This window comes from Mirounga angustirostris, unplaced genomic scaffold, assembly GCF_029215605.1.
Source record: "Mirounga angustirostris isolate CCGP_5_RB_7025 unplaced genomic scaffold, mMirAng1.0.hap1 SCAF_4, whole genome shotgun sequence".
Classification (NCBI taxonomy): domain Eukaryota; kingdom Metazoa; phylum Chordata; class Mammalia; order Carnivora; family Phocidae; genus Mirounga; species Mirounga angustirostris.
The window spans coordinates 119933474-119957600 of record NW_026991712.1 but is presented as its reverse complement, the minus strand read 5'-3'; the positions used below and the strand labels follow the sequence as shown (position 1 = coordinate 119957600).

The 24127-nt window shown below is 42.1% G+C and overlaps 1 protein-coding gene across 1 annotated transcript in view; it reads right to left on the bottom strand.

Moving 5' to 3' along the window:
• MCOLN2 (mucolipin TRP cation channel 2) overlaps positions 1 to 24127 on the bottom strand; it is a 53197-nt gene that overhangs the window by 7520 nt on the left and 21550 nt on the right. The window contains exons 3-11 of the mRNA XM_045897302.3: positions 22995 to 23168; positions 20897 to 21050; positions 16754 to 16829; positions 16553 to 16649; positions 14523 to 14622; positions 8717 to 8829; positions 7383 to 7532; positions 5849 to 5950; positions 5628 to 5750 (exon numbers count right to left, since the gene is read on the bottom strand). Coding sequence (XP_045753258.2) covers positions 5628 to 5750; positions 5849 to 5950; positions 7383 to 7532; positions 8717 to 8829; positions 14523 to 14622; positions 16553 to 16649; positions 16754 to 16829; positions 20897 to 21050; positions 22995 to 23168 — 1089 coding nt within the window. The remainder of the gene's footprint in view (positions 1 to 5627; positions 5751 to 5848; positions 5951 to 7382; positions 7533 to 8716; positions 8830 to 14522; positions 14623 to 16552; positions 16650 to 16753; positions 16830 to 20896; positions 21051 to 22994; positions 23169 to 24127) is intronic.

Below are 24127 nucleotides of genomic sequence, written 5' to 3'. Positions count from 1 at the left end.
AGGTTCAGGAGCTGAGTGTGCGCAGTGGGGATCCCACTGGAACCCCACAGGCAGCCGTCCTGGCTTGAAGTGGTTGACAAACTATTGCCACGGCAACTAACAACAAACAGCAGGTGCTTAATAAAGGGACCTCTCCAGGGCCAGAGGGTTAAACATTAGTGGAATGTAAAATCTTCTATCTAAGGAACAATAATGACCTAAGAGGCAAAAGACAATGCAGTTTTCAAACACAGATGGGCCACATTAGTGTAGAGTTTTGAACCCGATTCTGTCCCGAGCACAAGGCGCACATGTCCACGGAGTCCATGTGGCTCTGGGGATAGCCCCATCCCTGATGAACGCCTACGGGGTGCCTCCACTCAGAGGTCGTGGTACTATTTCACATGTCACAAGGCAAAACCTCCCACCCCCTGACCCGGAAACTGGCCTTTCCCTCCAAATTCCCTATTGCTGTCAGTGACTTCAGTCTCCTATCAAAAAAAAAAAAAAAAAAAAAAAAAACCCATTTACTCCGAAATAATCAAGTACTGTGCTCGCTTCGGCAGCACATATACCAAAATAATCAAGTACTTAAAACTGTGTGTCGAATTGATTAGTCTTCCCCTGTCTTCAATCTTCTAAGGTCTGTCGGCTCCTAGGATGTTTTTCTGAACCGCTCCGATGTCAGCACTTACACCCAGATTATTATGGAAACCTCCAAGCGAGTCTTTACTCCAACCTCTTCATCCTGCAGTCCACACTTCAGGAAAATCTAAACCTCATAGAATATAGCCTTCAGGTCATTTCTCTTGCTTAAGGATGTACAAAGTTAGGATGCAAAGTGAACATCCCAACCAAGAAGGCTGGGATAAATTTCCTCTTCACTTGGCTTCTTCCCCTCTCCTCATTGTCAGTATCAGCATCCTGGGCCTGTCTGCGCCCACACACCAGGCCCACTTCTTTCTCTTTTCCTCATGGATGGGTTCTCTTCACCTGATGGGATGTCCTCCTCCCCCTCCTCTTCTCCCTCCCCATCCCTGTGTCCCATTAAGCCAATGTTGAAGGGCTACCTCAACATCTACTTCAAGCCAGACTGCCCTGGCGGCTCTAGTCCCTCCCCTGTTCTCTGCATCAGTAAGAACCACCAAGGAAACCACTAGTTTGTCTTCTAGTTGGTTTATATACTTCTCCATACCCCAACTAGATCACACACACCACGTCCTCCTTGCTCCGTGACTGAATCCCCAGGGTAAAGCCTGTAAACAAGGACACAAATGTAGCCCAAACAGAGATCATGCCCATATGCCTTTAGCACATCAGCAACAACTCTGAAAAACTCTGAAGTTGGTCTCCACAGAGATCTGGAGGGAATATCCATTTGAGCAAATCCCTTAACAATATGCAGATTATTTAACAGTAAGACAGGCAGTTCTCAGAGTAACTATTTTCCATCCCTATCAGCCTTAAGACAATAAAATCAAAGCTGGTTTCTATGGACATGAATTAAAACTCTGCCAGCACCATTAATAATTCTTTTGGAATCTGGTCAAGTCCTTTCTTGAGTTTCAAGAACCCATAACAGTCTGTCCTTCGGGTTCCAAAAGTGCAAATAACCAGTTGGTAAGTACATATCAAATTCATTCCTTAGTCTCTTGTGCAGTTACTTAGGATCATCCTAGATGTAATACCTGCCTCAATGTTAATGTTATTCACAACCATTATACTTCCCTCTCCTCTATGCACATGAGATTTATTTTAACCCACCAGAAATTTAAAAGAGACCCAATAGAATAAGTGGTACACAGCCTGCCATTTTGTACCTCAAGAAGTGGCTGTGAACCACACAATCCATAGTAGAAGTGAACTTTAATAATACCCAAGGTAAGAGGAAGAAGATTCTCATGGGCTTCTGGTCTAAAAGGACTACATTTATAGGGAATTGCTATGGTTCTTATGAGGTTGTAAGCCCCTAAAAAGTGGGTGCTACTGTCTCTCTGTTTTTTGTTCATTAAAAAACTTGCTGAGCCTCTACCACGTTCTACACACCATGCTGGACATGGGGAATGCAAAGAGCAAGGAGCCATAGTCACTGTCCTTGAAGAACTCAATCTAGAAGAACCTGACAAGATTTGGTGTACACTTCGTAAACATTAACTGGTTACTTCCATAAAGAGTCCCCCTAGGTTCTATGGGACCAGAGTGAGAATTCGAGTATTTGTTCCACAAACAATCACTTTGTGATTGAGCCACAAAGAACTTTCATTTGGATGAACACATAACCTACAGTGGCTTATTAGGGAGAATGACATAAAAATTTGCTTCAAGAGCTGGTACTGAGAACCTCATGCAACATTCAGGTGAAATATTTTAACTGGCTAACCATTGTTTTGAATAAGAAAGGAGCTTGGCTACAAAGAGAAATCCTAAAAGCATGAGGATGTCACGTGGGTTCTGCTGAACTTCTACCCAGGGCCATCAGCAAAGTCCAACGGTTTTTCAACGGCTTGGACTTCTCGTTTGTAAAATGAGGGCAAGGTAAGGCTGATTTATTCTTCACAGTGAAGAAGTCCTCTGGAAATGGAAGAGCCACATTAGAATAATGTTCTTCCAAATCTCATCTTCAATTATTAAACACCAATCTCTAGTCCTCTGTGCCCAGACATTTTGAAAGGGCGCCGTGCCCAAGTCCTTTAGTGTTGGGATAAACGTTGGCAGGACACTGGTACCTTTACTCCCTTCCAGCTGAACCACTGAAAGCCAATGTCTGACAGGAAAACAGGAAGCTGAAATATGGCAGTCCTGCTGCTGATCAAATTGCAGTGTGGACCTAGTTTTCCCAATACCTCCTCTTGGAGTGCTTTGTTCGTGTAAAGGAAGAGTTCGCGTCCACACCCAAGGTTGCTGTACTTTAGAAATCCTAGAAAATGCTTGCCGTGGTGCCCAGCTTCTCAAGACTTCAGGCAATTCTAAAGATCTTCTGATGCAACAGATGCTGACAGAATCTACAAATTCTGACGGTTTGGATTAATTTGCAGGGGAAGGGGTGCAGGGGGCAGTCGACATTTTAAACTTCAGATTCAAAGAAGAAGAAGAAAAAGCAAAATACAGAAGAAAATCACAGAAGTCCAGAACCAGACTGAAGGTTTTCTCCCTCCATTGACTAATGCATCCACTGGATTAATTCGACTATGCATTTCCCCAATATATCAGTCTGGCTAAAGATGAAAGATAGATGCCATAAACATCTGCCATGCAACCCTAGAGACAGCCCTTATCCCTCTGGTCCTCTGGGGGAGAAATGGAAGGCTGGCATTTAGTGGGAGCTACAAGTCAAGAGGTGCAAGGTACAATATGATAGCCACTAGCTACATGTGACTACTGAGCACCTGATATATACCAGTTAGTCCAAACTGAGCTGCGTTATCAGGATAAAACACCAGATTTCAAAGTACCAAAAAAAGGGGGGGGATGTGGACTATCTCAATGTTTTATATTGAGTACATGCTAAAGTAATATATTAATATTTTAGATATATTGGATTTAACAAATATATAATTTACATCTATATAAATTATATAATTTAAATCACTTCATCTGTTTCTTTTCTTAATGTGGCTACTAGAAAATGTGAAAGGACACATGCAGCTCTCATTTGTAGCTTTCATATTTTTACTGGACAGTGTTGTCCAGAGCATCCCAATCTCGCCTGGATTCTTAAAAGGACAGAACCCAACATATGAAAACACACTCAGACCCACAAAACAAATAACATCCTTTTCTTCAAGGTTGACACACTGAGGGAAATAAGACTGATTACACAGCTCTCCTCTCACAGTTGATCTACTCATAGATCAAACTAAATGCTCTTTTGTAATAACCAGTTTTAGATAATACCAAGAAAACCCCTGCAGGGTATTGGTCAAAGCATGTGTATTGGGATCAGACAAACCTGGGTGTGAATCCTATCTCTGCCATTTTCTAGCTGTGTAACCTTGGGAAAACTAACATATTAAGAGCCCTATTTTCTGTAAAAGAAATATAATATTTCCCCACAGGGTTGCTGGGAGGGTTGACATAGCAAGAGGTAGAGAACTTGGGCACTATGTCTATTAGCAGATAATGCTTGAGAATGGTAGCTCTCTTAGTAAAATTCAAGCAACATTATCTGATCACCTTCCAGAATAATGATGGGGTAGGGGAGATGGAGGGCAAAGGAGATAGAAGCACTCATCCTGAGCCCTGGGAGCCAGTCAACTGAAGCATAAAAGTCAGGCTCAGTATTTATTCCACAGTGCAACACTGCCCTCTAGTGACAAAAATGTGGAGAAGCACTCAGAGCAGGAGGCAAGCAAGGAAGAAAAATGGAAATTTTCCTGGGTACTAAGACAGTAAGTTCTCCAGATCAGAGAGATTATATCAAAGGACAATTTTTACTCATGAGTCACCTTTAAAGCAGTGGCATGGAATTTTAAGAGCAATAAGATTATCCAGATTTACTATTAACCCAGGGATTGTCACTTTGTTAATTATACAGTTGCTCAAATAGGAAAACAGTAGTTCTCTTTGGACATGTTAAATGTAACACTTACGGGGGAGAAAACCTGCCTGTGTGTCAAGTTACTAGGATTTATTTTAGTATGAGAACACAGAAAGGTGGAACCTTGTGGACTGCCCACTTTCTATGATTTGATCATGTTTTGTTTAATGCAACTATCAAGGTCAAAACTTAAGGCTAAGCTGTTCTACAAGCTTCAACACCATCCTTTGTATGTTCACCTCTTTTCTCTCTACAGAGAATCTAAGCCAAGATAACAGTCCCCTGGGCTGTAGAGATGAAATAAGAGAAGACAGCCATGCTTAGCATAGTACCTAACATACAAGCATCGAGTAATAGCTGTTATTATTGTTCATTGTGTTGTTTCTGTTATTCCAACTGCCAGAGGCCCATGGAAGAAAAACGATAAGATACAATAATTCCTTTCACCTTTTTTGGTTTGAAAACAAGGCCTACAGAATTTCATTTCCTGAGGCATCTATCAATCAAATTTATCGTTTTAAAACAAGAACATCTGAATGTAACTTTGACGTCCTTGAGGTGCTGCTGCTGACCAAAGCCCAGTGATAGTCTAGAATTCAGATACTGATCTTTAATAAGGCACTAAGATGACAGTGTAATCAAAACCACCTGCAAAGACAACATCTGTTATCATTGTAATCATAGACCTAAGATGGTCCTTCTGGGCGGTCTTTGTCCATCTTCATTCTCCTCAATTAATGTGGATGAAAACCCTAATACTTTAAGTGAGAAGGATATTGGAATAATTCTCCTCATTTAATTTTCATTTTTAATATAGCAATCTCGTGTCCAAACAGTTCTCAGCTGGTGATCGGCTAGGTTAGTATGTGCCCCCTGAAGCCAGTCCCAGACAACTAGGAAATGTATCCTCTAGTTACAGTTCTATAGTTCTTGTTTCAATATCCTGAAGTCACTTCAATATCCTGAAAAGGCAAAGAAAACCAATGCAAAGATACGTCTTACTGACATCGATGGTACATGCTAGAGCAAAGTGGGAAGAGGGTAGTTTGGGGCCCCTCTTGGAAGGGCCCCAAGTGCCTAATGTGCAGAAGGAAGAATTAGTGCTACACACCTTGTCATGATATGGTCCTAAGACAATCCAGCCACAGAACATGTAGCCCAGATAGATCATACCAGCACAAGCACAGAAGCGAAGAACTTTGGGCAGTGAGGCTTGCATCGTTAAAATGAGCACCTGAAATAAAAATCAGCAGAATGAGAGAAATTAAAAAGTGGCTTACTAGGACCCACGGAGAAATGAGTCTCATGCCCTACCCAGTGCCACATCCTTACATTATATGCTTGGAAGTACCCCAGGTATCTGATGACGCCAACCCAGACAAAGAGCGTAGACGTTCCAAGCAAAATGCTGCACAGATCGTAATTTGTGAGATTCTAAGGAATGAAAAAATAGACGTGAGTAAAACATTCCACTCCACTCAGCTTATTGACCTCACTTTAAATTGCAAAGAAGGGACTTGCAAAAGAATGGACTGCCTGCCTTTCTCTAGGTGACACCAAGAACTGTAAACTGAAGAAGAAAATAGCCCAATTCCAAATGCATTTCTCATTTCCTCTTCATATTTGAATTGGTTGAACTGAATTTCTGTTCAAACAATATCCTGGAAGAGAAATTGCCTTGACTACTGAACTAGGCATTAAAGAATATAAAGTAATGGTGCTTGGTAAATACCAAACAATACCACTCAGCTATTTTTGAAAGAAAGCTCCAACGTGATTTGCTCACCCAGTTCCCGCCCTTGAGGCCTTCCAGTTCTCACGGAGGAGACACACACACACACACGCAGCTCTAACTTAGTATGCTAAGTTCAACAAGAGCCACGACACCTGGCTTGTCACATAGGGCTTTCCACGGTGTGACTCCAGAATGGAGCTGGGCCCGGAGGACAGGGTGGGAGGGGGCACTGCCGGTCGAGGGACAAAGGCTGAACAAAGGCCCAAGGCCAAGGACAGGCAAGGTGTCCTAGAGAGGAGTCCTGATGGGTTCAGGAGAGCTAGGGCAGGGAGGGAAGCAGAGCAAGAGGATGAGAGCCCCAGAGGCCACGGTGAAGGGAAGCCACTTCATCCCAATGGGGGCCCTGTGAGGCAGAGAGCGTTTTGATACTTCGAGAAAAATGAGTCCGAAAGATGGATCTGAGGCATATAAGGCGGAAGGCAGGAAAGCCAATGAGGAGACTGTTGTAGCACCCAGGCCAGAGAGCAAGATAGCCTGAGGGAGGCAGAGTAGTCAGTGTAGAGAGGAGGGAGGCATGGTAAGTGGCCAGGAGGCAAAGGTGGTGAGACCTGCTGGCTGACAGCACAGAGGGGAAAACAGCCGGATGAAGGAGGAGGCAAGATGTAGTCATGAGATTAAATCAACGAATAACAACAAGAGAGCATCAGGTGCTTGGAGGTCACTCAATACTCCTGCCCTCACTCCCCTCCAAGATTCTAAGGAAGTGACTGGAGGGTCACTACTGGTTCTTGATATAATTGGTTCTTGGGTCAGCTTCTTCTTCTGCAACTTAAAAAAAAAAAAAATGAAGCCCACCCAAACAGCCAATCTTCTCAAACTTCAGTTCCTATTCTGGAGATGCTGTTGAGTCTCCTGGGGGATACTCATAGGAATATCATCTTCCACAGAACAATGGCTTTCTTATGTTCCCTTGATGAGGAATGAAGTCATAGGAAGCTTCAGTTATATGGATGTGAGAAAAGAGAAAACATGAGACTCAAGATAGTCTCCATAAGGATTTTACATCTCAAAGTGCCTGGGGTCACCCAGAAGAATGGGAAGAACAGAAGATTAAAATGAGTTGTCCCTCACCTTTGCTTTAATTTCCATTTTTAATATGGATCCAATTATTGTCATTAGGTCGCTGATAATCACCAGGACATACCATCCATTGATGAACTCCCACTGGTCGGCGTTACACACATGTCGCTTGTACTTCTCAAGGAAGAAATTCAAAAATCTCTGTGGCAAACATTTTAAAAAGCATTTCTTACAAACCACACAGCCCTCTGGAAGGAGAAGACAAGTGCAAACAGCGCTCTTGCCTGTAAAGTGAAATGGCATTACCTTTCCCAACTGGATAGATCCACTCCAAGGGTGGCGATCATGGCCCCCACTTTCTCCCATAATCTACTGCAGCTATAAGTTAAGCCATTCCAGTACCTGCTGAGTTAACTCACACATCAAAGGCTTATGTTCTAACACCAAGAAACTCTTGTCATAATAGCTAACACGCAGTACACTCCCAATCTTTTACCTATCATCAACTCGTTCAATCCGATAACCCCATGAATCAGGCCTTTCTCCAGAAAAGGGAACTGAGAAACAGAGAGCCTAGGCCATGATTTGGGTCCCGGCAGCCTGGCTCCGAATATGTGCTCCCAGTGGTGGTTCCTAATTCTGGCAGACCCAGGACCCTGACCTTGGGTTCAGAATATCAAGAGGCTTGGGGGACAGGTAAGAGAAGCGGATATTCACAAAGTAAGTCAACAAAGGTCAAGAATAAGAAAACTAGAACGTAGACCGTTTTCTTGCCCTACAAATGATGCCCACAACGGATGACTTCCTATTTCCCCTGGCCCCAGTCTGCATTTACTCACATGCTACAAACCAGAATAAGATTTGTGGGAAGCTGAAGTATGTATTCACAAGAACTCTGAGGGTAAAAAGGTAAAATGGAACTCAAGAGAGAATTTTTAAACTATTTTTAAAAACGGAATAAAGTATTTGATGCCGCATTATAACCCATTTACCATGACTCCCTGTCAAAATGAACCCTGATTTGAAGACAAAAGATGTAACCCACACATGCCATTACTCTGTTCTTAAGATCACTCCTGAATTTAAAAGGGTCTCCTTTATTCTGGAAACACTCAAAAGCTGGAGAGTTCACCGCTGTGCACTTCTGCCTAGTAGCTCAGTTTCAAGCAGGATAATTATCTGATCCCACCTGACACGCCAGGAGCCTTTACTCACCCTCTACACCTCAGGTTGATTAATGCCTTGTAGGGAGACAATCGTTCAAAGGAATCTAATCTAGTCGAGAGCTCCAGAAAGGGCAGGATGACCCAACATCAAGGGTCCACTGTCTGGACAAACAGGGCAGAGGCCAGGAAGGGAGGGAGAATATTTGAACACACACTTACCTTGCGTAACCTGAGAGCTAGAACAATGGATCTTGTGCACAGAATAAGAGATGCCAAGCAAATCACAATGACAAACGCATCAAACACCAGGACATACTGAGTATTTTTCTGAACTGAGGAACAAAAACAGAATTCAAATGTTAAATTCATATTACTTGGGAATAATTTCCAAGCAAAATGGTAGTCTGAGAAGAAGTTCTATTGATAAATGCTTAAACATCAGAAACAAATCACACTGCATTCATTCAGAAGTCTTTAAATAGGGTAAAACATTCTCTGATGTTATGAGTTGTACATTTAAAAACATATAAACTCTCTGCTAAATGTACTAAAAATATTTTCTATTGAATAGAACTCAACAAAAGGTGGTCCATATGGGCTCTATTCAAGAGGCAAAACTGACAAAGTCTTGAGTTCTTTTTCATAAAAACACAAACACCAAGTTCTCCATTAATAAAGGAACAATTTAAACGCCACTCCAGGGGTGCCTGGGTGGCTCAGTCGTTAAGCGACTGCCTTCGGCTCGGGTCATGGTCCCGGGGGTCCTGGGATCAAATCCCACATCGGGCTTCCCTTGCTCAGGGGGGAGCCTGCTTCTCCCTCTCCCTCTGCCTGCCGCTCCCCCTGCTTGTGCTCGCTCTTTGTCAAATAAATAAATAAAATCTTAAAAAAAATAAAAAATAAAACACCGCTCCTCAGAATCCCCACTTCTGCTTCTCAACCTTACTGTGTACTTGACCAGCAAATAGTGCCAATCCAATTAGCTGCTTCTGCACATGGAGCAGAGAGCCTCTTGGAATGGAAGCAAGAACAGTAGTAATCAAATTTTTGTGGTGGAATACACAGTAGCATGGGGGAATGTACTGAAGGAAGATGCACCTGGAACCCCAGCGCCTCTGAGACCTGAGGGTAGCATTCCCAACGCTCTCTTGCCTCAAGCACTTTGCAAGTGCTGATCCCTCTGCCTGGAGCAGGGGGCCCTTCTTACCCTGCAAGTTAGATTCTTCTTTTTCAGCCTTGGGTTTCAGATGAAATAGTTTCCTCCTCCGAAGAGAACTCCCTACATTCCCATCTGTATCAGCCCCCTCTTATACTCTTTCATAGCACCCTCCACAAGTATACACACCCAAGGCTCTGTTTATCCCTCTCTGTTTGATGGCCGGCCACCGCCCCTGTGATCGTGTCTTCTAAGATGGCACAGCAAGGGGCACAGAGACAGGGCAGAACAGGAAAGACACAGTCTCAGGAGCCTAAGGAGCTGGGTCTAAATCTCAGTTCTGCACTCAGGAGCTGTGGAGCCTTGGGGAAGTTGCCTCAGATTCCTCATCCAAAAAAAAAAAAAAGGTGGGGGAAAAAAAACCCTTCATCATAGGGCTGTTGTGAGGATGAAACAAGTTCATATATGAAAGCCCCTGGAACAGCATCTCCAGTGCCTCCTACTGGGTATCACCTGAGGTCTATCTTCCCCACGAAAGGCCTGACTTTCGGAAGCAGGGACTGTATGTGTTTGCTTAACAGGACAGTGTCTGTGCTTTCCTAATGCTTCAGTGTGCTTACAGAGGCATGCAGAGCCTTCAGCATATGAGAAGGCCCCTGAATAACCCAAAAGTTAGAACCCGTGAAGGTCCAGCCAAGAACGACTCTCGGTTTTCTGTCTTGGGTGAACTGAGCTCAGTCTGGACATTCATGACAAGAGAGGGCGACTCAGTGGCAGTTAAAGCCATGGGTGCGGACACGGCCACTGAGAGAGACCACAGAGGGAAACAAGGGCTAGGAAGGGCCCGTAGGAGGGATTATAAAGTGGAGCACTCCACAGCGATACCTCTGCCAAAAAGGCCTTTAACAAAAAGACCACGTGTCCATGGACTCAGTAACGTAAGGGCGTGAGCAACAGTGGCCGGTCGGTCTGAGGGCGAAACAGCTCATCCTGTGGGTTACGAGCATAGCCAGCTAGTAGATGTAATTCCCTGAGCCAATTACTTAGTCTTGCGAAGCTTTAGATGCCTCCACTACAAAATAGGGGCAGCAACTGTGCCTATTCATGGGCTGTCGGGAAATCTGGTGAAATAATCCATGTCAAATGCTTGTTAGAACAGCGCCTAGCACCTAGCATTTACACTTACTTATAGCCATTTTGCAATTATGAAGTTTAAGTTATCTTGAGATATCATCTGATGGGTAGGTAAGAAAACAACTTAACCAGAACCCAAGACTGACATTCTTTCTTTCTTTCTTCCTTCCTTCCTTTCTTTCTATCTATCTACTTATCGGAGCCATGGAATGGGACAGAGGGAATAGGTACAGTTCTTGGGAAGATGGAACTGAAAACCTTATGAAATGCAAGGACAGCATCTAGTGCTTTCCTTTCTGACATACAAACAGAACAAAACCTCTATGATTACTTGTATTGGGTCTTATTTACAAATGGGGAAATAGAGGCCCATATCTAAAAGGATAAACCATCCCTCCTAACAGAGAAACCAGTATAATATTCTGGTGTTGTTGTTGTTGTCGTCATATTAGCTTCAGACACCTTTTTATTATTTTTTTTTTCTTTTAATTCTAGTTAACATACTGTGTAATATTAGTTTCAGGTGTATGATACAGTGATTCAACACTTCTATACAACACCCAGTGCTCCTCACGACAAGTGCACTCCATAATCCCCATCACCTATAGTTAAGAGTCTGTTTCTTGGAGTGCCTGGGTGGCACAGTCGGTTAAATGTCTGACTCTTGGTTTGTCCGAATTTTGATTTCAACTCAGGTCATGATCTCAGGGTCTTGAGATCGAGCCCTGTGTTGGGCTCCACGCTCAGTGTGGAGTCTGCTTAGGACTCTCTCTCCTTCCTCTGCCCCCTCCCCCCCCCCACTCTCTCTCAAATAAGTAAATCTTAAAAAAAAAAAAAGAGCCCATTTCCTGGTTTGTCTCTCTCTCTCTCTCATATTCTGTTTTAATTTGATCTATTGAGAAGACTAGCTGGTATGCTACAAAAAGTAGTTTATGAATGTTGCAATTGCTTTCTTACTCCACTGAATCTGTATTACCTCCAGGGGAACAGTTCTTAAACTTTGGTTATAAAATACTAATCCAGAGAGATCCCTGTCAACATGGTTAGGGAAGTCCTACATATCATCCCTCCTCCCAGAGGTCCTGAGGAGTCTCACACGCACTGTTACTGCCCATCTGAGGGACTCTAACCCAGGGCTTCCCCTGCTTGCTGAACCCCCTTTCCCTGTGACACTTGGGAAATCACCCATCAGTGGGGGATCTTGCCCACCAGTCCTTACCGCCTTCAGCCCCTCATGTCCAACTTGCTATGTTTATAAAATCCAGTTAAAGTGAAGATTAGTGGCAAACTTGGGGAATAGGTATGAGAAGTCATAAAAGGCAACATGAGGTTTGTATGTGAAAATGGACAATCCCTCATCATTCTTCCTGAGATAACATAGGTAATGACAAGAGGAAAAGAAAAACCTCAGGATAAGAGTATGGACTTGAAGGAGCCTCAGAACTTTCTGGAAATAGCACAAAGATCCCACCAGAGGTCACCCTTGCCTTTTTTCCGCTTCCCTCAAAGCCAGAGCAATCAATCAACCAGACAGCTTCCATAGACAGAAAAAAAAAAAAAAAAAAAAGATCCACTTCCCAAGCTGGTGTCCAAACTTCAGCTTTTTAAGGTTTTCACGTCACATCATTTAAAATTCATATTCTCCTAGTAACAGAATCTGGTTTCTTAGGACACAGGTCTGGGAGAAACATAAATGTTAGTGTTTCTACTCAGCGGTCTGTGAGGTTTGTGTTTCTCCTCACTGGCCACAGAAGGGAGCCAGAGTTCTTCTCTCCTGAGAACAGGCAAGGAAAACATCCTAGCAGCCCTGTGGGGAGAAAGGAAACCAGGTTTTGGCAACACGTTTGACCCACTAACTCATTCGGTCAGAATGACTGTTCCAAACCACATTTCATCTGTGACAAAGGTTAGCTTTTCTCACATTAAATGGCTGAACCTATACTCGGGCTTGGCAAATACACATGTGATCTGTGTGTTTCTGTGGGAGGGTGGTGTGTCTGCTGGGAAATAGGAACCACTTTCAAGCAGAAAGAAACTAAAACTGTGTATGCTGATCAGAGCCTTGAGTAGGTTAATGGAAATACTGACACCAAACCTTCAGAATCATTAGGATATATTATAGAACTGAACAGCCACAGGCCACACACAAATCTAGATTAAAACAAATCTAAAATAGTTAAAAACCACAGGTATTTTACATTTTATTTGGTTCTGATAATCTGGTCAAAGGCAAATTCACTTCAACAAAACCTGTAAATTAAAAAACATTGCCAAGGGACACCTGGATAGCTCAGTCATTAAGCGTCTGCCTTCAGCTCTGGGGTCATGATCCTGGGGTCCCTGGATCAAGTCCCACACTGGGCTGTCTGCTCAGTGGAGAGTCTACTTCTCCGTCTGCCTGCCGCTCCCCCTGCTTGTGCTCACTCTTTCTCTGATTTAAAAAATTTTTTTTTTTTTTTTTTTAATTTAAAAAATACTGACAATCCGGGACGCCTGTGTGGTTCAGTCAGGTCGGTGTCCGGCTCTTGATTTCCACCCAGGTCATGATCTCAGGGTCATGGGATCGAGCCCAGCTTGGTGGTCAGCAGGAAGTCTGCCTGAGACTCTCTCTCTTCCTCGCCCTCTACCCCTTCCCCCACTCACTCATGCTTTCTCCCTCTCTTTCAAATAAATAAATAAATCTTAAAAAAAAAATACTGACTTCTGAAATTAATACACGTTAATTAATTGGATTTAAATTTTAAAAAAGTACTGACAATCCATTATTAACACCATCGCGACCCCCTCATTGAGAAGTTCTGCATAACCCATTTTAAACTTTGGATGAAGAGGTGTTTTCTGAGTAACAACTGAGTAAACGACCCAATGTTTGTACAGGCTGCTCTCTGAGCTTAGAGGCCTTGATCTCTGTCCATTGTCAAAGGCTCGGCTCAAAGCATACATTCTCCAAAAACTACTGCTAGATTTTATTTCTCACTCTACCCCAACATTACATTTGCTTTCTTTATCCGCATCCCTTTCTACCTCCACCACTTAGATTTCACAAGCACGTCAATCTCTCTCACTGCGGCATTTTCTTTCTTTTTCCATAGTGCCTAGCAATTACCGTGTGCCAACTCTTGTTTTCGGTGCTTTCCTTGACACACTAATTCATTTACTACTCGACATCCTGAAAGGTAGGTACTCATTTTATAGAGAAAGGTACTGAGAAATAGAGAGGTTAAGTAATTTGTCCAAGATCACAGGCATAGGGCGCCTGGGTGGCTCAGTCGTTAAGCGTCTGCCTTCGGCTCAGGTCATGATCCCAGGGTCCTGGGATCGAGTCCCGCGTCGGGCTCTCTGCTCGGCAGGAAGCCTGCTTCTCCCTCTCCCATTCCCCCTGCTTGTGTTACTGCTCTCGCTATCTCTCTCTGTCAAATAAATAAATAAAATCTTTAAAAAAAAAAAAAAAGATCACAGGCATAGTGAACAGAACAAAGACCCAAACCCAGGCAGTCTGGCTCCAGAGACTGTGCTCCTAAGGACTGGGAATACTGCCTCTTCTAAGAGGTATGTAATCAACACCTGCCGAAATTGAACAAAAAGGCAAAGCTTTAGGATATGCTGTACAGAGTTGAATGCTCAAGAGTTTTTTGGAGCTCTTTCTTCCCATCACCATTTAAACACCCCAAATCCCAAAATAATGTGTTAAAAACCATCCAAAATCCATAATGGGCAAGCAGGTAACATACTTACTAGATCCAGATATGTTTAAGTCTTTACATTCTTCTATTTTAGCATCACTGTCAAAATAGATCTTGATCTTGCCACTGTGAGCTTTATTGTCAAAGGTAATCTGGAGACACAAATGTATGGAAAGGTTACTGCCCAGCAGAAAGTATGGCACACAAGATGAACTCTGCTTCCAATATCACTCACTGGCATCCAAATAGCATGCTGACTCAAAAATAATTATACTGATGAAAATGTCCTCGTCACATGATTCCTTCACAAGTTTCTATTATTAATGAAAAAATATGATCCAAAGGGCGAATATGTGAGGTTCTAATGAATCCCATTTGGGTTCAGAGAAATCTTAGAGCATAACAACTCACCGGTCCCAGGAACAAAAACAAGATTCACCAATCTTTGACAAGAGATTACAATGATCTCATTTATTATACTGAATGGAATGTAAAAGCATTTGCTTCAACTTAGTCCTTTAGGTACGAAATTCTAGGTCTTTACTAGGCTAAAAATTATCTTCCTGTTTGTTTCAAATGCTACATATAATGCTTTCAGAAGTGACAAAGACTGCTCCCAGGCTTCAGGCTGAATTTAAGATTTCCAAACAGCCTCGACGTTCCACATTATGTTTCAGCCATGCTGTTTCCAAGTGAAATATGCTGAGTATCTTACGGCCTGAGAGAAGTATTTGGGGGGCTTTCTTAGGGGAGAATGAGGCCGTGAGTGAGCCAGGGTCAGCGGAGTTGTCCTCATAGTTCATAGGCACTGAAACAAGGCCAACAGGTTTAATTCTCAAGCCTCTGGTTTGGTCAGAGGGATATTCTTGGATTACACGGAGTGTGGCTCATGTGAGGAGATGCTCGGGCACTCACGGATTTAATTACAGATCACCTACACATGCAGCTGGCAAGCTCTTTGCCTGTGAATTTGGGGGGATTTCGTAATGTGTTTTGTAACATGTAGGTCACCCCAGGAAGGTTAATCATGCTCTTCTGTGCCAGAGACATTCTTCCTCACCACATGTCAAGATTTATAATTACTGGGGCGCCTGGGTGGCTCAGTCGTTAAGCATCTGCCTTCGGCTCAGGTCATGATCACAGGGTCCTGGGATCGAGCCCCGCGTCGGGCTCCCTGCTCAGTGGGAAGCCTGCTTCTCCCTCTCCCACTCCCCCTGCTTGTGTTCCCTCTCTCGCTGTGTCTCTCTCTGTCAAATAAATAAAATCTTTAAAAAAAAAAAAAAAGATTTATAATTACTTCTGTTTCTTCGTGTACTTGTTTTCCGCTCGAGCTCGTCTGCTGGGCTATAAGCATCCTGAGGGCTGCTGCACCCCGGCGGTATGGCCGTGTCATTACGTACTGATTGACTGTTGTTGAAGAGGCACTCCTCTGAGTTGTTTCAAAGGGCGCTCACACACAACTGTCAGCTCAGCGTTAGGTTTTGCCCCTCCATAAACACGGGGGAGGGAGAGAGGGAAAGCACAGAAGCCCATGGAACAAGAAGGCGGGTTACTCTCCCCACAGAAGTGAACATTCTCCTCTACTGCACGTGCCTCCTCCCAAAATAAAAGAAGCAACACCTAATCCTTTGCAGACTGGCCCTCAGATGGGGGGAGGGGGGGCAGTTTCTGCCTGGAGGTTTGAAAACATTTGCTACAACAGTTGCAAAGACCTTCCTTTGAAAGTAGGAAAAACATCATAGACACTTAAGACACTTGTCATCAACTTTTTCTCTAATGTATTAGGGGAGTAAGAGGTCAAAGCCAATTTTGAAAATTCCACTTTCCAGCCCAGGAATCCGGTTTTAAAAAGTTGGAAAGGGCTTGCTTCATTTTCCGAAGTCTCTGGACCAATAAGGCTAGAAAGTGTCATTTCCCAAAGTAACGGTCTCTGGACCAACAAGGCTAGAAAGTGTCATTAAGCTGTTTTAAACACAACTGCATCTGACACATCTATATAGGCTGATGAATTTTACACTTGGCATCTGCAACAGGAGTAGAGAAAAATAATAAAATCCAGCTTTAGTGTGACAAGACACTTGCCGTGTTCTGAAAGACGTAACAGTCCGGTAACTCTCGGGAATGAATCGTCTGTAGGTCAATGCCTTTGAGGTGAAAGGAAATTTCAACTTGTAAGAGCCTGAATAAAAAATATTACAAGGTATAAACTGTCATAGTCTTACTATCCTCCTCTGCTTTCCCCATCCCTGTCTCCTGAGAAATGAGACTTAGAAACTTATTTACCGATAAAATTCCAGTTTGAAGAATGACGAGTTCTTCCAGTCCTGAGGGGACTTGGAGAGGTCTAAGTGAACACAATCTAGGGCAATGAAACAACAAGAAGGATTGTTTCAGACAACAGTCAAATGCTGGGACAAGGTGTGCTGAGAAGCAGGACATTTAAAAGTTCCAACATATCTTCCCACAAAATCCGTATTCATTGTAACGAGACCTGTAACTTGACAGGGAAGAACCTGGAGATACCACCCTAACCACATAATCACAGCTAACATCACCAGTAATGGAACAAAGAGACATCATGCACCTCCTGAAATAATGTACCATTTGTGTGGTGTTCCTGCCCCCAATGCATAACCTCAATCAAGTCATAAAGAAACAGAAAAACCCAAGTGAGGAACATTCTACTCTTAAAATGTCAAGGTCATTGGAAAAAAAAAAAAAAGGCTAAGGAATTTTATTTTGCTCCAGATTAAAGGAGATTAAAGTGACCTGATAACTAAATGCATTATGTGATCCTGGACTGGGGAGGTGGCAGGGGATGGGGGAGGGGGCCATGGAGGGGGTAGTATGGTCAGGCAGTTTTCTTTTTCTATAAAGAACAGGACAATGGGTGAAATGTGAATAGGGTTTGTAGATTACAGTACTGTATCCATGTTCCTTCGTGCTTTTGAGCACTGTATGGTGGCTATGTAGGAGAATGTTCTTGTTTGGGGGAAATGCACATTGAAGTATTTAGAGATAAAGAGACATCATGTCTGCACCTTATTCTCATACACTTCAGGAGAAATATTTATACATTGGAAGAATGATAAAACAAATGTGGTAAAACATTAGCCTTTGGGGAAAATCCAGATGAAGAGTACACAAGGAAACCTTTGTGCTATTTTGCAACTTTTCTGTTAAGTCTGATGCTTTTTCAAAACAAAAAAAAATAAAGAGAAAAGAAACTTAGGTTTTATTCAAGTAAAAACAAATTATGAGCTGTAAACTATAAAAGAATAATTCCAAGAGCTCACATAAAAATAGTCTCATCATTGTGTAGCTCAACATCTTGGCAGTAAACCAAGGAGGTCTAGAAATGGTGAATGCCTTTCAAGGTCACAGAATCCTGACATGGAACAGGGGGGAAGCCAGCCTGGCTGACTGTCGCCCCAGGCTGTTGTTGCCCCTTCATGCTGCCTTTGAAATGGAAATGTCAGTGCCTAATACCCAGGAGGTGCTCGAGAATCTTACTAGACTTGATGGCCGATTCTTTAAGCGTCTTCTCCCACTGGGCCAGGTGTAGCAATGACCTCCCATCACTAAACAGTCCATGACCTTGGCTTAACCACCTAGCCTGACTGAACTCCAGTTTCCTCAGCTGTAAAGTAAAAGCCAAACTGATGATATTTAAGGTCCTTCCACCTGTCACATCCTCATTTGAAGACAAAGTAAAAGAAAACAAAACATTTAAATTGATTTGAGTAAGTGCTAGATTCTGAAAAGAGAAAGAACATGTTCAAAATCTATGTGCCATGTACTGTCTCAGGTCTCTTTCTTCTATATTTCACTCATTCTAAGATATTTCTTTTTTTTTCACTTTTAAATACCTCTAAAACAGATGAGTTTTAGGGGCACCTGGGTGGCTCAGTTGATTAAGTGACTGCCTTCGGCTCAGGTCACGATCCTGGAGTCCTGGGATCAAGTCCCGCATCAGGCTCCCTGCTCAGCAAGGAGTCTGCTTCTCCCTCTGACCCTCCCCCTTCTCATATGCTCTCTCTCTCTCTTTCAAATAAATAAATAAATAAAATCTTAAAAAAACCCAAAACTATTGGAAAAAAAAAGATGAGTTTTAAACAATATTGATGGTATCTTAGATTCAGAGAAATATAATAGCATTTGTTAATTTTATACTTTACACAAAATTCGCCTTATAAAACCTATTTGGTTACTCAAGTTTTGTAATTGTAAGTATGGAGTTACACTTTCTCTAAATACACATTCAGGACTCTCTGAAGTCTGGCCAACCTTAGGTTACAGACACTGCTAATGAGGCCACCAAGCACCCGGTGGCAATAAAACCTAAGAACTGAGTTTTGGGGTTTTTTTAAGGATTGCAAAAGCCTTAAGTAAAACATCAAACCTCAGATAGAACAAACTGGTATTAGAGGAGCAGCCTCGTCCCTCAAAGAATCTCATCTACAGGGCAGAATATTCCAGCGAATGAAATAACAAAGCTCTTAGAGATAAAGGGAAGGTAGAGTTTACATGTTCTTAAAACAACAGGGAAAATGATGAAATGCTCGTAACATCTCATGCTGAGAATATGTGGAAAGGAGAACATGAATTCAAAATCTGTTCTAGAAAATGAAGCACTACTGTATTAGAATGATAGCCATCTAAATGTTGTACAACATTTATTAAAAACAGGATTTATAACAGACCCCCCCCCCAGTGAGACTAAATTGTAAAGCTATAGGTCTAGAGGCATGATATGCCCACAGCCTGATTTAATGGAAACCCTTAGCTTGAACTACACAATCAGCTGTGCAACTAAACAGAGACCCACAGAGGAAGTGGGCATGGAGGGTGACCTCTGCATTTAGCACACCAAAGGATGACTCTCTTAATAATAAAGATGATGCAAAATTCATGAATAGGTAATCTAGAACAGCTTCTGCTAATTCACCTACATAAACTATGATGCCTCACCAATTCCTATTCCTATCATGTGCAGGCTTCCTGCACTATATCTGAGAAAAGAAAGTCTAAGATCCAGTATCAAACATTCTAAGAATATTCTTTACATCTTTTGAATAGATATGTCAAAGGGTTCTCTTGGACGAGTTATATTTCATAAGTCAAAAATACAATTAACTTGCTAAGGCAGTCTTTCTTAAAATAAAGTCAAATTAATCACCAACTTCTCTAAAACTATTCCATATTCTGATGGAAGGAAAATGAACAAGGACACCACTGCCCAGGTGTCAGGTAATAAATCCTGCTCTCTGGCACTGTCTGTCCTACCTAGCCACTGACACTGACTTGGGCCACATTTCTTTAATCGATTTTCCAAGAAAAATCCCATTGAGGAAAGCAACATAAGAATCACTGGAAAATAGTTGTAAGATCCATCTAATTAAGTCACACGTTTTTAAGAGGACAAGGGGCACTTCAAGGCTGCTGGCCACAGAACCAAGCTGCTGACAACCTAGATGATTTCTGAAAGCACCCTGAGGCCCCTGGTGGTGCTGGCCTATGGGCTGCATCTTTCAGAGTCAGGAGCATGGGACACATTTACTCATGTAGAGATTCTCAACAGGCAGCCTGTGGAAACAGACTCAGAATCTCTATTTTATAGACGTGTCTTTGATTGTTTTACCAAAGCGTCTTAAGATGGGATTATAGGAAGTATGGTCAAATGAACTCTGTGATGCTCTCTTCTTAATAAAACCATTCCACATTTAAACTGCTCCTAGGACCCCCACTCCTAAACTGTTAGCTTCTTGAGGAGTCATGACTGATTAATCTTGGTAGTATATAACCCCAGTACATAAAACAGGAAGTGCCTTGGGCATGATAGGTTCTACACCAGAGATTTGTTGAATGAATGACAAAACCCCTGGAGCCTTAAGTCAACCACTTTGCACTTACATATAATGTGTTTTTAAATTCTTAACAGTGGCACAAAATAATTCTACTTGATTAGATGTTAACTTTTTGCTAAGCAATCTCCTCAAAGAGAAAATGAGTCACTAACCACAATTCATCTTTGAAGAGCATTAATGTAGTTAACATATAATTGCAAGAGTACCCAGCATTTTAACATACATTATTTCATTTATAAATACTTTTTTTTTCTTCAAAAGCCTAATTGCCTCCTCGTGGAGGGAAAAACCTCAACAAACAGGAAACACCTGTCCATTTACCTCAACCCCCAACAATCTTGAGTTGTACCAAGAAGTTCCACAAATGCTCCCCAGTCCTATCTCAGCAGACCCGCAGTTCCCTGAGGCAAAGCCCTTTGCAGGTGTGTGTTCAAGCCTCCAACTAAGTTAGCGGTCACAAAAGCAACATCGTTCCATTTGGGTTGTCAGCACATGAGGGGATGTTTGTTCTTACCACAGAAGATGATAAAGGCATATAATGAAATTATCAGTGCATTACCTATTTCAATATCGCTGTCAATATTCAGTGTCTCATTACAAGGAAACATGGTCCCTTTCTTGTAATGCTGCTTACAGACTTTTAAGCCAATTGTATTGTCTTCATTTTCTCCATAACCAAGGGTCCCCAGGGATATGTTCTTTAGATGATGATACTGTTAAAAATAGTTAAAAAAAAAATTAGCTTTTAAGAGTTTCATCAGAAGTTACAGCATATGGAATACACTTTTAGCTATTTTAAATTGTTTATATGAGATCCCTCACTAGAACCCCCCTGTGTAAAATACCACAAGGTAATTTTCTCATGGTTGGGCAGGAAATACACGGCCTCACAGAACTCAGAGCTAAAGTAAACCTGCTGACAGATGCTCCCACCTCGCTGACTGCCAAAGCCGAGGTGCTCTGACCTCACAGCAGACTTCTGTCCCCTGGCTCCAAGCCCCACCTTCCCAAGCCACACGGGCCTCCAGGAGGTTCCTGGAGCGTGCCAGGCACATTCCTGCCTGGGCCTTTGCTGTTCCCCCGCCTGGAACCCCGTGTTATCTATCTGCTAGGTTCACTCCTTCAGATCGTGAGTCAAAAATTACCTCTACAGTGAGGCCTTCCCTTACCATTCGGTGCAAGTTGCAAACATCCATCCCCAGCACACAGGCTCCACCAGGCACTGGCAATCTCCTCCCCTGCTTTATTTCACAGCATCTATCACTTTCTGACACACCACAGAAGACCCAAGCCATCCATACCCCACAGCTCACATGAACACAACTGGCCTTTGCTTACATGAACTTAAAGCAGCTCTCATCACATGACTTTACCATTCGCCTATCTGCACTGAGAGGGTTAAGAGGGCTTTACTAGCTCCCACCTTCATGACTTTATTATTCCAGGAAACTTTTTTTGGCGGGGGTGGAATCTTAAGCAGGGCCCATTTCTGAGTCCCATCGCAGAGCCCATCTGGGGCTGGATCTCAGGACCCTAAGATGAGATCATGACCTGAGCAGAAATCAAGAGTTGGACACCTAACCGACTGAGCCACGCAGACTCCCCTATTCCAGGAAACTTTTGCTCAGAAACATAAGTTACAAATAACTCTATTGTTCATTTCAGGAACATCTAAAATGACTCATTTAGACAGATAATCAATTTGAAGATTTAGTTTAATAAATCCAAGACTCTTTGAAACCATGCCCCTCTCCCCAAAAACCCTCACCTTCTTATGTCCACCAATACAAAACTATTACATCATCATATCTTTACCCAATTCTAACTGAGCTCCCCTCACACTGAAAGATCCACCCTACATCAGTCTTCAAAATCTGAATTTGGACTTTGCCCTCTTTACCCAAGGCACTAATGAGAATGATCAAGGGAGCATCTCCCTTACCTCTGTAAGCAATAAGCTCAGTTTTGCTTATCAACATGTTTTCTTGGTGGTGTTTTCAGGGAGCTAGCATTCAGTGCTATACATTTCACTTCTTTTCATTTGTCTGGTTCTCTCCTCTACAATGAAGTTCTATAAGACAGGGCTTTTGTCCATCTTATTCATGATGCATTCTCAGTGTCTAGAACAGTACCTCATATATTGTAGGCACCCAAATATTTATTGAATAAATGAGAAAAGAAAAAATAAGAATAACGATTTCTCTCCCCCTAAATGCTTTCTTCAGGCCTATCAATCTGGTTTCTCAATACCTGCTTAGATACAACTATATCATATCCTACTCTATATTCTCAAGATTCAGCTAGGCTTATTAATGCTAAGACATCAAAGTTGAGACTCTTGAGTCTTAGATTTGGTATCTCATTTACCAAAACTTCTGAGATTATAAATCTACTCCTGGCAATTTGAACTTGGGTAATCTCCCAAAAGTAGTGGGTGTAAAGGGATAAATAAAAAAATACAAATCTTTAAGAAAAAACTTAAATAAGCAAAATCTATCATGTGGAAATGTAGCTAGACAAATAGCAATGAACATTTTTTGGCACACTATGCAAAATTTAAATTAAGATATTTTAATTCATGTATAATTTTGTTTTTGCTAAAACAACAAGTATCAACATCTTCTCCAAGTGTAGGTCATTCACAACAAAACACTTGCCTGATTGATAGCAAAAAAGATGCTCTCATAGGCATCCTCCTGAGTATACAAACTGCAACTATAGTCATCTTCATCCGTGCCAGAATATCCTTTTAAAAACAAATGCTTAAAAGCAACAGTGTTCTCTTCTTTGAAAGCAACCACCATCTGGTTACTTAAACCAAAACGAACAAGCTAGAAAAGAAAATCAAATAGGAAGATGTGAATTTTCCATTTACCAGGGCAGGCAAATGCATTCTTATTATCATCAACCCCCCGCCTACAAACTTCAGCAAGTGTTTACTAACCTAATGTCAAAATACAAGTCCCAAAAAAGAATAGCCTCATCAAACTACATCAGCAAGTCAAAATAGCATAAAATTAGGGGAAATTATCACTCCCAGTGACTACCAACCTTCCTGGTCTTTAATGAAGGAGAAAAAGGAGAAATCCAAATCAGTGAAGTCGGAATTCATTTTTTGTATAGTTGGATTTCAAATTAATTGTTTTAAAAATTGATGTACTCAATAAAGCAGTAAGTCATTTTTTGTTGATTTAACATTTAGAAATTGTAACTATTTTTAAAAATCACAGCTATGTTTTATATATAGCTTTTAAGAATGTTTTTGAAAAGTGGATTATATGATACTTACTCCAGCTAAGAGGTAAGAGTTGTCAAAGAAATTCAGTGATTCCAGCTCTGCAAGAACTCTTATCTAAGATTTACACCTAGGAGTTCCCACTCTAAGATCAATAGCATCAAAGCACCAGAAAGAAGAACAGGGCTTGCTTTACCCCTCTGAGTTCAAACCATTCACTGGCAGCAAGCACCCACTTTCTTGCAATAAAACTCCTACTTATTCTTCCTTACACTGTATCCTAGTCCAAGCTTAGGCACCAAGAGCTCTTTTTACCAGGAGGGAATGTATTCTTCCTGCCCATCTTGGAATCTAATAAGTGGGGAAAATTAGCAGGCACTAAATGTGTACCAAAAAACCCCAGGAAATTATACACACAACAACAATCTCTCTCTCTCTCTCTCTCTCTGTCTCTCTCTCACACACACACACGCACGCAATGGCAGAAGACAAGTCAGACCTTTATAAGCTCTGTCCCACATACCCTTCCCCATCTACCTATTTTATCTCCTCATC